General features: G+C 41.1%; 1 protein-coding gene across 2 annotated transcripts in view; it reads left to right on the top strand.

The window, feature by feature from the left end:
- The first annotated feature begins 469 nt into the window (after positions 1 to 469).
- Positions 470 to 14,226, top strand: part of smc3 (structural maintenance of chromosomes 3) — a 49,345-nt gene continuing 35,588 nt past the window's right edge. For both annotated transcript variants that reach the window (XM_034239222.1, XM_034239221.1), the window contains exons 1-12: positions 470 to 708; positions 1,994 to 2,069; positions 2,271 to 2,309; positions 2,420 to 2,487; positions 2,712 to 2,783; positions 3,379 to 3,458; positions 3,553 to 3,631; positions 3,917 to 4,034; positions 6,344 to 6,519; positions 6,847 to 6,927; positions 7,168 to 7,332; positions 9,735 to 9,856. In XM_034239222.1, the coding sequence (XP_034095113.1) occupies positions 694 to 708; positions 1,994 to 2,069; positions 2,271 to 2,309; positions 2,420 to 2,487; positions 2,712 to 2,783; positions 3,379 to 3,458; positions 3,553 to 3,631; positions 3,917 to 4,034; positions 6,344 to 6,519; positions 6,847 to 6,927; positions 7,168 to 7,332; positions 9,735 to 9,856 (1,091 nt within the window). In that variant the 5' untranslated portion in view covers positions 470 to 693. The remainder of the gene's footprint in view (positions 709 to 1,993; positions 2,070 to 2,270; positions 2,310 to 2,419; positions 2,488 to 2,711; positions 2,784 to 3,378; positions 3,459 to 3,552; positions 3,632 to 3,916; positions 4,035 to 6,343; positions 6,520 to 6,846; positions 6,928 to 7,167; positions 7,333 to 9,734; positions 9,857 to 14,226) is intronic.

Raw genomic sequence — 14,226 nt, 5'->3', positions numbered from 1 at the left:
CACTTATATCAGCTTATGTCAGGTTAGTGTTAACAAGTGCAACATAGGCAATGGAAACTGATGAAAACACATGAGGATGAGAACACATTTAAAAAACAGCAACAGGTTAGGCTTTTTTGTCCACATTTCCATATGAAACAGTTTGACGTTGTACTTTCTAAAGAAAGAATAAAACATGAAATTGGGGGGAAATCGGTAAACAGAATTGTTTATCGATCGATAAGACATGTTTCAATTTGAGTGCATCTTCATCATCGACTATTTTCTGTGTTTGGCGCCTAAGACAGACAGCTAGACTGTACCAGTGGAACAGATAGGTAGCTAGGTTAACAGCAAGCGTGTTCAACATGTTATTTACATACAAAAACATCGCTTCAATGATTGACGATACTCAAATTACACATAATTGAATTGTCTATTGTTAGATTCTGTCTAATTTATAACACCATCACACAGCATTATATATGTTTGTATTACTACAACCCTGTTTTCACATAATGGTATCATCCATTTTATCCCGCCCCCGCCGCCATTTTCCATGTTATTCTCTTCTCCCAGTGTTTCACCAATTTTGAATGCATCAATTTCTTATAATTTGTTAAATTTGGATTATTAACTTCCCGGCTTCTCCAGCTAAGTGCGGAGGGAGCTTATCTCCGTAGTCAGCCAAGGAGCCGCCTTGTTCAGACAGCCATGTACATCAAACAGGTAAGATAACGACACCAGACTTGTGCGTGTTGCCGACTTTCACCAGGCTATCTTTACGTTATTCCAACAAACGGTTCTTATTGGGAAACCGAGGTTTTGCACACACTCTAACGTTAATATGATTGCATAGCTATGCTAACGCAAACACACTTAGGCTAAATAGCCAGCTTGCTAATGCTAGCAAGTGCTATGTGGATTAATGTTGAGTTGAATTGCCCGTCCCACTTCCCGGGATGCTAAGCTAACGCTACATGCTAACCGGTGGGTTAGCGGATTGTTCGCTTTTCTATAACTTTTTCACGATACAATGCTGCAATCTTATTCTTTAAATGCAAATGTCTGCTTTGAAAACATCGTGGCTGTCAAGTGTATGTGCTATTCTGTTAGCAACCTTGCAAACACGTTAATGTCCTGAATGAAAACTGGCTCATACAGTAGCCGACAGACTAGGCCCTGCTGGAAATCATCGTTCCCCGTTTATGATACTCTGATGCTCGGCTGAGCACATCCATGCTGAGTCTGACTTATATCGGAGGCACCAAGCTGTAATAAAGCTGCATTCATTAATAGTTCCTGGCTTACTACTAAAGTCATGTCACATAACTTTTTCTAGCTGCAGTTTGTGTTTATTTTTGTTCTAATTATGAGGGTGTTATCAGTGGGAGAAGTACTCTCTTGTACTCTTCTACTAATCTTGCACTTTAGTAAAAGTTGGAGACCAGAGTGTAGGAATACTCTTGTTACAAGTAAAAGTCCTGAATTCAAAATGTTACTCAAGTAAATGTATACAAGTATAAGCATCAAAATATACTTAATTTACCTAAAGTACAAATTGGCAAATTTCAGAAAAATGTATTATGTTTTGTGATTATAATATTGATGCATTAAAGTGTTATCAAAGCTGGTAAATATGCAGCTAGTTTGATTACTTAGTATGCTGCAGGGCAGCTTGTGAATGTCCAAACTCCATGCAACAAAAAACAAATGAATGTGTTCTTTATATTTCACATTATTTATCCAAATGGGCAAAGTAACTAAAGGTATTATATAAATGTAGTGGAGTAAAAGTACACTATTTACTATTTGTATGGAAATAACAGTACATAGTGGCAACTGGCAACACATTGAAGTACTCAAGTAAAGTAGATGTCTCTCAAAATTGAAGTTGAGTACATGTAATTAGTTACTTCCATCTCTGCATAACTGTGTCTAGCCACAGTTTGTGGTTGATGTTGTGTCAGTATGAGGCTGTCCTGCTCACAGTGGTCTCTGGGTTCTTGTGCAGGTCATCATCCAGGGGTTCCGAAGTTACAGGGACCAGACTGTGGTGGACCCCTTCAGCCCAAAACACAATGTCATCGGTGAGTATGTGCACACCTCAACTTTTCTCATGTTGTTGTACTTTACCGTATTTAAAACAAATATGAAGTGTAAGGTGATGTACTTTGAATGAAGGCATTTACTTTGAATGCTAATAGAAATCGGTGTGCCATGTCTCATGTTGGTGGCTGTGCACATTATGTCCCTATGTACTCATCTTATTTGTTCTTGTCTGTTTACAGTGGGAAGAAATGGATCAGGAAAAAGTAACTTTTTCTATGGTATGTCTTCCTTCATTATTTGTATTATTATTAACATTATTCTATTATTATTCTATTATGTTGAGTTGTTTTTTGTTGTCTAAATCTGTGACTCGGCTGTGCTTCCTTAGCCATCCAGTTTGTGCTCAGTGATGAGTTCAGCCACCTGCGACCTGAACAGCGCCTGGCTCTGCTCCACGTAAGTTCGGGAAACCTTCAGAAACTCCTAACCCTGTGGTGGTGTACAAATAGCTTGTTAGCCATACTTACGCTGACAAAAGCTTGTGCAACTTCCTAATACCTGAAGGATTAGTTGCATATTTGTTGAACTAATACGTTTTGATGGAGAATGAAACATATTGTAACATACAAGGCTTATGAATAACATTTAATCATTATGTTTTTCCTCCCCTTTCACTGTAGGAGGGAACTGGTCCTCGTGTCATTTCGGCTTTTGTGGAGATTATTTTTGACAACTCTGACAACCGGCTGCCGGTAGGAATTGCAAACATGTTATGTTGATCCTATTACTGTAATCTTAGACACACCAATTTATTATTTCCAACCTGATACACTTGAAGTCCTTTCAGTAAGCCTCTCAAAGAATACCCATCTTCTGTGTGTATGTGAAAAGTAATTGGTTGTTTTAAAAGTTGAAGCCTGTTTAAGCTAAAGCAAGAGGTGTACTGGTTTATTGGCATGTTGTGTGGATTGACCAATGTAAGATTAAATGTGCGTGCTATATTTCCAACTTTTAAACATATATGTAAGGCTTTAAGAGAGGCAACGTAAACCATTTAACATCGCGTTTGTACCAACAGTACAACTTATTGACCTCTCGTTTCATCAACATCTTTAGTCTCCTAGTGGAAGTGGTGCATCATCACTATAATATTCCTAAATTGGTGACGATTGCTGTGTCCAGTGATTGTAGTCCCAGTGCCTCCAGTGCTTATTATTGTGATGATGAAGGCCGGATGTTTGCACTTCTCTAGAAATCCAAAGCCTGGTGACACTGTGACATAACCAGTCAGTTCTGCTGATGTGTGTGATTGTCCTCTTCAACTGTGATGCCTGTCTCTCCCCTCAGATCGACAAAGAGGAAGTCTCCCTCCGCCGTGTCATTGGCGCAAAGAAGGACCAGTACTTCTTAGACAAGAAGATGGTGACGTAAGTATTGCAGGGGATGGACGGTACATTTTTTCACAGGAAATAACAACCCTATGAATTCATGTTATCACTCGTTTGATTGTTTTTGTTGCAGTAAGAACGACGTCATGAACCTTCTGGAGAGTGCCGGCTTCTCTCGCAGCAACCCCTACTACATCGTCAAGCAGGGAAAGGTGAGAGAGGAGTGGGTGGGCTAAACTTCACACAAGACACACGTTTCTTTTTGGCTGTTGTGTAATGCATTGCAGTATTTAAGCAGGGCAGTAAAAAGAGTGCCCACTGTGTTTAACTGAATAGCTTGGCCTGTTCAAAATCTGCTGATTTAAGGATTAGTGTCAAAAATGAGGAAATCGGCTCAAAAGTATCAAGAATTAAAAAATGCCATGCATGAAAGTCTTGGACCTAAATTTCACAGAAGTGTTTTTCACCTCATGCATAATTTCAATGTTTTAATACAGATCAACCAAATGGCCACGGCTCCTGACTCCCAGCGTCTGAAGCTTCTGAGAGAGGTGGCGGGAACACGAGTGTACGATGAGCGCAAAGAGGAGAGTATTTCTCTCATGAAGGAGACAGGTCATTATTTTCTTTAACATCATTGTCTCATAGATTGTTCCAGCTATTGGTAGTCAATACCTGTACCATTGAAATGTCACTATTTTTCATACCGAATTTGATCCCACTATATAAAACAGAAACAAAACATCAATCCCAGGTCCTTACAAATACTCCTTTGTTACATTTTCATACAGTTTTTTTAAATTGTATATAACTCCCTTTTAAAAAAAAAAAAAAGGTTTTCGCCAAAAACTTGTTCTTGTAAACAGATCACTATAGGGCAGGGGTACTCAAATACAAATCTTAAAGGTCCAAAATAAATGTTTTAATAAGACAAAGGTCCGTTTATTACGGTCATTCAAACTTTTAAACAATTGCAACAAGATTCTTAACACGAGGTTGCAAAAACAAAAGTAATCTGTATGCAGCAGTTTTCATTGTTATTGTGTCTGTGCTTGACCCCTCAGAGTCGCAGTGTAAGAGCTGCACAGTTAGGAATAAAGGCAGCTGCACCCTCTTTCATTCAGCATTCCCATTATTGCTTTATAAATGTATGCCCCCTTGTGTGTCCACTGAGGTTCGTCAGGCCCAACACATCTTCAACAAACTCCCCCTTTGCCTCATCATAACAACTCACAAACACCAGCAACTGAGCATTGTCAGTGGTGTCAGTGGACTCACCCACAGCTAAGGAAATGCACTGTGCATTTTCTATTCCATCACAAAGCTGATGAATCAAATCACCAGCCAGTATGTATGTTCTTCTGGTTGCTGTGGAATCTGAGAGGGGGATTTGCTTGATTTGACCTGTTATTTCCTCTTTTTGTTTGCCTTCAACATGGTCTCCATCACTTCAGTCATGCATTCTTTTATACTGCAGTTATTATCCAGTGGAAAGCCCTTACCTACTGGCCTAGTTAAATCAAAGTGGTTACTTTTTTTTGGCTGGGCAGTGTAGTTTTACACACCGTCTTATTTGACTTTCTCAGGACTTAAAACTGTTTTTTGGGGGCAGACCCCCTCAAAGAAAAAAATATATTTACACACGTAAGGTCATCATCTTAATAGTTGTGTATATGCTCATCCGTGAGCAGAGCATCAAGTTGACATGTCTATTACAGCTGAATGCGGCGATTACCATTTTGTTCAGAAAAACGCCTCACAAACGTATTAAGATCAACAGCTTCAGTGCGTTTTGATGCAATGCTGAGTACAGCCACACTGACAGTCTCTTCTCTGTCAGTGTAGACCGCAAATACCTCATTCCTTCAGCGCTTGGGTCCGAATGCTTCTCGTTTTGCGCCGTCCAGTTCAAAATGAAATCGCCACCAATCGTATGTCCACGCTCGCGCCAGGACCGGGGGAGGGGTTACATGACGTGCATCTTGTGTTGCATTCACTTGCACTCGGACATTAGAGATTTTCTCTCATAAATGTCCGATGAGCCACAACTTTTCTTTCAAAACAAAGCTGCCAACTGGGGTGGCAGCTGGGGTGGCAAGGCCTATTTTTAGGGTGTCAGTTGCCACCCCCGTAGGTGAAACTAGGCTACTAGCTACAGTACAGATGGAACTAGATGAGCTGTTAACTCTCGCTCTGAATGTTTTTGTTTTTAATTCTCGCTCTGACTTAGACAGGTTGAAAGAGACACACACATTTTTCCCACCCGCAGTCCGCGAAGACCCGCCCTACTGTGCCTCTGATTCGCAGATTGTTTGGGGGGAAAAAACGCTGACTGGATGCTGAATGTGATTGGACCAAAGCGTTGACACACACAGGTGGAACACAGTGGAACAGTCAGACATGCAGAGCGCTGTTTGCAGTGGACATAGCGGAGAATTTTGACTCGTTGCGAATGCGTTGTGGCGATGTCTCACATATAATACAGAGAGATAATACATATGAAAAGTATAATTTGCTCAGAGTCCGGAGACAGTGGTGGTTCGGTCCGGATCCGGACCAGAGTCCGTAGTTTGAGGATGCCTGCTATAGGGTTATAATTTAACTTGAACATGTCATATTATAAATCAAAGGAATAATCTTTACTGGCTGCTAACAGCTAACGTTGACTAGCTCTTCTCCTACGGACTTGTGTAGCATTGTTAGGAAAAAAATACAAAGTCTACTTGACCAGTAGATTATGATTTAACGGCGTCCTTGTGGATTTTATTAATACAGGATGCTGTTAGTCTAGAGTCCCCTGGTATTGTAGAAAACACTTTTAAGAATTAAAAAAAATAATGACAAAACAATGACATAAAAATAAAACCCAGTCCCAATTAATAGAGTATTACATGTTTAAAAAAACAATCTGATGTGTTCTTCAGAGGGGAAGCGAGAGAAGATCAATGAGCTGTTGAAGTACATCGAGGAGCGTCTGCACACCCTGGAGGATGAGAAGGAGGAGCTGGCTCAGTACCAGAAGTGGGACAAGATGAGAAGAGCCCTGGAGTACACCATCTACAACCAGGAGCTGAACGAGACCCGCGCCAAGCTGGACGAGGTAACCAACTCAAGAGAAACAAATACATTCTTTGTATATACAAATAACAGTGTGTGGTTGTAAACATTTGTGTTGATGCCAAGGTAGGAAATGATCACTGCCCATTCTTCAGAATATTACATATACACAAAATAATACAGAAAGTACATTTTAGTTTATCAGTCTTTTTGATGTCAGGTATAACGTTTTTTGAAAGTAAAAAATTATATAAAAGATCTAAACAATGAATGTAAGAATCGACCAATCTGTGTGCACAAATACAATTAGTTTTGTCCTTTGTTGTGTACAATTTCAAAACCAAAACCTTTTTGTCCTCTTTCTCCAAAGCTGTCCAGCAAGAGAGAGACCTGTGGAGACAAATCCAGACAGCTGCGTGATGCTCAGCAAGATGCCCGCGACAAAGTAGAGGTAAGGAGTTCAAATAACTATTGTTACTAACACTGCAGCATGATGGCAACGTCTATAAAAGAGGATTTGCAATATTTAGTGATTTACTCAAAATCATAAGGTCAAACTTCATATTTTTAGCGTCCATAAAATCAATTTATTCATCATTTTAAATCAAAACAATCACTTAAGTAAGTTGTTTTTATTCTCCTTTTGAAATGAATCTCACAGCCTTTTTTTCCTCTGGCTCCCTTCCTGTAGGAGACGGAGCGTGTGGTGCGAGAGCTGAAGTCTAAGATCTCTGCCGGGAAGGAGGAGCGCGAGCAGCTGGGGGCCGAGCGCCAGGAGCAGATCAAGCAGAGGACCAAACTGGAGCTGAAGACTAAGGACCTGCAGGACGAGCTGGCAGGCAACAGCGAGCAGAGGGTACGGAAGCCTCCCATCTGCGTCACTCTGCACACGTGACGCTGCACCAGTCACCCCCCCACCCCCCCTTCCCCTGCACCATCATCGTATGTAGAGAACAGTAGTCTCCTTCTCATTTTACAACCCCTTACTCATCCTTGTGGGTCAAAAAAATCGTAAAAAAAGTTCAGTTTGACTTTATGCATGATTTCTTAACAAAACTCTTCCTGGTGAATTTCCTTGCGGTTAACATCATCAATTCATCAGCTAATCATAAAGCATGTAAAGAGTTGACAGTTTTAGTACTGAATCCTTCAAAAGAACGTTTGCCGGTCTAATAGAGGGGAACATTGAGAACCAAAACAGAGGAAGCTCCAGCCTGTGTACGTAACATTTGCCATCAGCTCCACTTTACATCATCCCTGGCAGGAGGCTGTGTGTACAGAGCTGGCATGAACCACTCTCGGTATGGCCGTGTGTGTGCGTGTGTGTTTGTGTGTGCACGTGTGAGTATGAAGACGATAATCATGCATAATGGCTTTATTGGCGCAGTCTGTGTGTGACCCATGATGGGTCCCGGGCAGCATGCGGGCTGCTGGCTGGATGAAGCCCACCTGGCTATGGCTGGCAGAGCAGCAGCCAAAAGCTTCTGTAGCAAAATGCAGAGCAAGGGAAGCAGATCTGCGTCACTAGATGTGTCTGAGGCGCTTTTGGGGAAAGTAGAGGTTTCATACCTGTGAGATGAAACCCCCTGTCCCAGCCCATTGTTATCTAAAGATGGATTTTTCCTAATTGGTTCACATTTTTTTTCAAAAATAATTATGTCGACCACTCACTCTGCGTTACAACCTCTTATTATATTTGAATGTTGCATGTGCACAATGTAGGTTGTAATTGAATGTGAATTTTGAAGCTATGTCCGTTCATTAGGGGTGTAACGGTTCACAAACATTTCGGTTCGGTACGTACCTCGGTTTTTAGGTCACGGTTCGGTTCGGTACGTTTTCGGTACAGCAGAAAGAATTATCACAAAACATAACATATTTTTTTTAAATTATTATTAAACTGTGAATAATGTATTCACTCAAATAAATACAAAATAAAATAAACATTAAGGTGCAGCATTTCGATGAACTGAAAAAATCTGTATTTGAACTTTACTGTACTAGTACTCACAAAACATAAACTATTAGTTTTGGGTTTTTAATTATTATTAGACTATGAATATTCACTCATATAAATATAAAATATAATAAAATAAACATTAAGGTGCAGCTTTTCGATGAACTGAAATAATCTGTATTTGAACTGTACTGTACTAGTACCTAAGCAGCCAGTTTGACATTATGACTTGCTTAGTTGCTTGTCATTGTATTTTCATGTTTCTTTAAAGAAAGATGAACTTGTCCACATTGCTTGCCGAAAGGGCAGATCTGCTGGCACTAACACCCTCTCGCTAGGGACAGAGGTAGCAGATACAGCCAGGTAGCGCTTTGCTAACATAACATGGCAACATAAGGATACTTGGCGTTTGTAATAGCTTTGGCTCGGTCTGAACTCTCTGCGAGTGGTGGAGGCTTAAATGCTAGTGGGAGTTGGGTTTGCACTTCAGTCATTTTTCTTTTGGTACCGGTGATATTCACGTTCGGGTGATGCCTTTTGAAATGAGTGTGCAAGTTTGATGTATTGCCAGCCGCGTAACCAATGTTAGTTGAACAATGCCGACTAACAGCTTTGGTTCGGTCCACCTGTCTTTGTCCTTCATCCTTGTACGTAACTGCGAAACCAAAATGTTCCCAAACCGGAGACTTCAATGATGCTGGAGGATTTTCGAGCTCAACTTTATCTGCGTTCGCCATTTCGACAGTTCCTCAAATTACTGACTACATTTGAACACATCCCTGTGACCAGCTCGTCCAATGAAATGACTTGCTCGCTCTATGACGCGTTGAACACAATGGGAGCAAATTACTCTGAATGCTGCGACGCAGCACCTGAGATTACTTCCAAGAAGTTATTCACGTTCTCAATTTTTTACGTTTAACGTTATATTCGTTCGGTACACTTCGGTACACACGTGTACCGAACCGAAGGGCCCGTACCGAATAATTTCGGTACGGGTACGTATACCGTTACACCCCTACCGTTCATCAGTTTATATTTACTATAATAAATGCATGTCACTAACACTCAATCTACACATTGGATACACTCACTGCAGGTGTCACTGTTGAGCAGCATGCAATGTTTCTTCAAATGTTTTATATTTATTTTAATTTAGAAATATGTGTAGAACCAATTTTTCCTGCAGAAACCTCACACTTTACATTTTGGAGTTATATACACTGGCAGTAGAAAATTAAGTCTATAGATTAAATATTTAAATAAATACTTCCCCTTAAATTCCGTTCCTGCTCTTTCAGAAACGCCTGCTGAAGGAGCGTCAGAAGCTTCTGGAGAAGATCGAGGAGAAGCAAAATGAGTTGCAGGAGACTGAACCCAAATTCAACATGGTGAAGGAGAAAGAGGAGCGGGGCATATCCAGGTAGGGATGACGCACTCTCAGCCACGGCTCCTCGAGCGGCCGATGGTCAGGCATAACGCCATGAGTCAGTCACTCTTGAAAACATTTGAATATCAAGAGACCGAGAGGTACATGAGATATTTATAAATTCTCCTGCAAAGTAGTTTGATGCAAAAATGTGACGAACATTTGTTATCCAGAGTGGGTGATGAGAAGAAAATCTATTAAATTATTATTGACCAAATACTCCAATATTGATATTGCAACAATATTGTACAGTGGACTTTTAAGCTTTCACAAACTATTTAATCAATAATAATTTGGAAATAATTATAATCAATGTTGATTTAAATTTAAAGGGGACCTAATATGCAAAATGCACTTTATGATGTCTTTTATACATAAATATGTACACACAAAGTGTCAGAAAACAAAACCTTCTCTTTTTTCCTCCGTACCCACATCTAAAAAAGAAAAGGGGAGGTGCTAACAAGCAGATCCAGAATTTTCGCTCCTATAACGTCATTGGCGACATCCGGCCGACGTGACACGTCCCAACCTATAGAGTGGCGAAGTCACGCCCATCTACTTCCGGTCCATGGGACATTATTTCGGAAAAATAATGTATTGAAGTCAATGGAGAGAGAAAACGTATCTTTCGATCCCGTTTGAATTGTGCCACGAATTACACATATGATGTTTGTCAAAAAAGTCACAGTTTGTCGTAAAACTGTTGAAATATGAGACTATGAATAATACGCAACTAGAAAGACTACAAATCCCAGAGTCGCGTAAGTGATGTCACAATTGTTTTCCTCCGCTAAATATAAGAGATGGATAAGATAACTTTAACAAGATGCCTGTGTGCTTAGTACCAGGCTGTAATCATATCAGCAATGGGTCTTGCTCGTTCTTTCGCTTCCCGCCTGATGAAAGGACCAGGAGTAGCTGGCTAGATCAAGTTAGCTACCTAGCTAGTAGCAAGCACGTTAGTTAGCATTACAGTCGTGGCCTTGTCATTTTTATTAGCCTTAACATGAAGTAACCCAAAATGTTAAACAGTAAGAGTAGTAGTCATATTTCGTGAGCCCTTTAGAGTACTGTCACACCGGTGTGATCATTCTATAATACACCATTTAAGCCCGGGGGAGAAATGCTAACGCTACATTAGCACCGGCGATCTGTTCTACTTCATGCTATCTGCACAAATGGTTGACATTAAACATTAAAAAGATCAGGCAGTTCAGAGAGAATCAAAGGAAGGCAGGCAGGCAGCTTTGCATGACATTCTTTTGGACGTGTTTCATTGTGGTGATAGTGAGGGTGGTCAATCACTTTTAGGACAAGACAGTAGTGACGGCCATCTTGGTGACGTGTGTTGTTGTGCGAGACCTGAGATGTAGTTCATTGAGCGTTTCACACAACATTTTTTGTTACTTCACAGTTTTACGACACATTTGAATTTATTTGACTTGCAAAATTATCTTTTAAATTGACAAACATCATATGTGTAATTCGTGGCACAATTCAAACGGGATCGAAAGATAATCTTTCTCTCTCCATTGACTGCAATACATAATTTTTCCGAAATAAGGTCCCATGGAGGTCCACCGGAAGGGGAGGGACTTCACCACTCTATATTCTCCGGCACACGTGACACGTCTCAACCATAGACTGTATATATAAATGGACGTAGTGTCCGTGATGTCACCCATAGGATTCTGCAGAGTTGCCGAGAAGCCCTTAGTAGGCGGAGTCGGCCACTAACGGCTCGACTGTGACGTCAGAGTCTAATCCCGCCTGTTCCAAATAAGGGCAAAGAGGCGGAGCCGAGGCGGGACCTGCTGCCTCCGAACTGGAAGTAAACAGAGCTAGCTCAGGCTAAGAAGCTAAGCTTACATGAAATACATGCATACCAAGTTACTGCTAACAGTGTAGTTCCCCTATATAAACGTTACATTCATAATCAAATGAGACAATCTGCAAGAGAATTAGCTATATTTTGTTATTCTTAATGCTTGTCATTCACACGTTAAGAAAAGACGGACTCCACCGCCCGGACCTAACGGAGCCACAGTGGGCTAGCTCCGGGACGCCGGCTGGAGCTAGCCCCCTGCGGCTCCGTTAGCTCCGCCGGCCACCACTGGGATAATTGGGTCCCCTATTAACATTTGCTCCCGTTTAGCATTATGGCGTCATAGCCATAGACTATAAAAGTCTTGCCCAAGGCTGAATCATAAACTAAAATGTATATGCAAGTACACCGCAGTATTTTTTTCTTTTTTTTACCCAAAAAATATATTGTATATTATCGGGGCTATTAATACTTTTATCGGGTTTATCGGGATGACGTCATAATTCCTAATATCGGACCGATAATTATCGGGCCGATAATTATCGTGCACCACTAGTATAAAGGGTTGCGTCCTTAGCTGGCTAATAAGTAGCAAGCTAAGCTACCAAGCACACAAACACCTGCGAACGGGGTTAACATGTATAATATTATCATTTTAGACTTCTTGGAAGTTCTGTTAGTACATTCAAGCGCACAACATTTTAATTGTCTGGTATTTGTAACAATATTCCCACCACCACGAACATCGCTAAAGGGTCAAGTACGGTAACTACAACTAACTAACGTTGTAGCCGTAGCCTAGCAGAGTGGACATGTTGCTGTTAGCTGACAGTGAGGCATGTACGTGTCCATCAAAGTGACCACGCCCTAATTTATGCAAAAGCTGTAAGGCTTAATATTAATTAAACAGATGAGTTGAGAAAAAATGCACCCCCCCAATCCATATTCATGAAGGGGGGATCTAACTATACAGAGAATATGGTTTTTTGAACCACGATGTAAACATGTTTATTTCTGCTGTAAAGTTGGGCATTTTAACATGGGGTCTATGGAAATTGCTCCCTTCTGCAGACTGCTCCTACTGGCCACTAGATGAACTGCAGTTTGAGACACTTCCGTATTAGCGTCCCGGCTCTTCCCGAGAGTTTGCCGCTTGGTCCCAACCTATCGTCTTCATATACAGTCGCAGCTGTGTGTCTGTGTATTCAGCAGGATGTCTGCAGGAGGCTTAGAGTAAAGTTGTTATATATATAATGGCACTGTTCTAGCGGTAAACACTTGTCATGTGCTGTATCAGAAACAATGCGCGGCGTGTTTTGAGAGTAATATGCTGTGTGTTTACATTAGCAAGCATGCTAACACTCACAGCTAACCATGGAGCTAACGCTGTAGGCTACTGGAGAGAATATGTGTAATGTAACACTGCGTGACGCTACAAAGGGGTGTGGCTAGCAGCAGACGTTCCATTTAAACCAGAATCAGCCTGTTTGGAACAGGGCTGCAAAAGAGGGGTATGAGCAGTATGAGGCATGGTTACAATGCGTGATCTGTTTGGTATTTTAAGCAAAACACTTCAGACATGTTTTGTATAGGTATGGCCCTACAATATATTTTTCCAATATAGCATAATAGGTCCACTTTAAGGCAAATAATAGAACTTCTAGAACATTCAAGTAAATTCTGAAAATGAGATGACTTTACTCCAATGCAGCCTTTAAAACCGGAAATAGACAAAAAATGTATGAAATTCAAAATCCGAGGTATTTATTCTTGCATCACACCCTTTTCAAAACCCGGCTTCTAGTGTGTCGATTATATTCAGCACATTTTATTCCGGCGTCGCTGTGTTACATGGCTGTGAATTAGTGGTGCACGATAATTATCGGCCCGATAATTATCGGTCCGATATTAGGAATTATGACGTCATCCCGATAAACCCGATAACAGTATTAATAGCCCCGATAATATACAATATATTTTTTGGGTAAAAAAAATACTGCGGTGTGGGTGGATTGGGATGAGGGGCGCTTGTTTTTCACTCGGCTCCTCCCGTTTTGCCAGTACTGTGGTATTAGTGGTTTAGGAAGAGGGGAGTTTTTCACAAATCCAGCGCTCCCTAACTCATGCCTGGCTGTGACGTAAATGGTGTGCGGCCGTGAAGCCAGTACAGTAAACAAACATGTCGTCGGTAGTATGGGACTATTTCAAAGTTTCAGAGTTAGATAGTTCGCTTGCTATTTGTGTTAACAAATGCAATGCAGAAGTTCCACGAGGAGGGAAAAAGGCAACGAGCTATAATACTTCCAACCTGATTTGTCACCTGAAACATCGCCATCGCTACGATCGTGTGTTAAAAGCGTACGAAGACGCCTGCGCTGCTAAACTAGCGGCGAATCCAAAGCCAGCTGCAAAGGCACCGGGGCTTTTACCTATCGACGAGGCTTTTAAAAAAGGCAAGAAGTTTGCCAGAGACGACCCCAGGGCTAAAACGATCTCTAACTTCATCATAGAAATGATGGCGCTTGACGAGAGTCAA

This window comes from Gymnodraco acuticeps, unplaced genomic scaffold (assembly GCF_902827175.1).
Source record: "Gymnodraco acuticeps unplaced genomic scaffold, fGymAcu1.1, whole genome shotgun sequence".
Classification (NCBI taxonomy): Eukaryota; Metazoa; Chordata; class Actinopteri; order Perciformes; family Bathydraconidae; genus Gymnodraco; species Gymnodraco acuticeps.
This window is presented reverse-complemented; position numbering and strand designations above follow the sequence as displayed.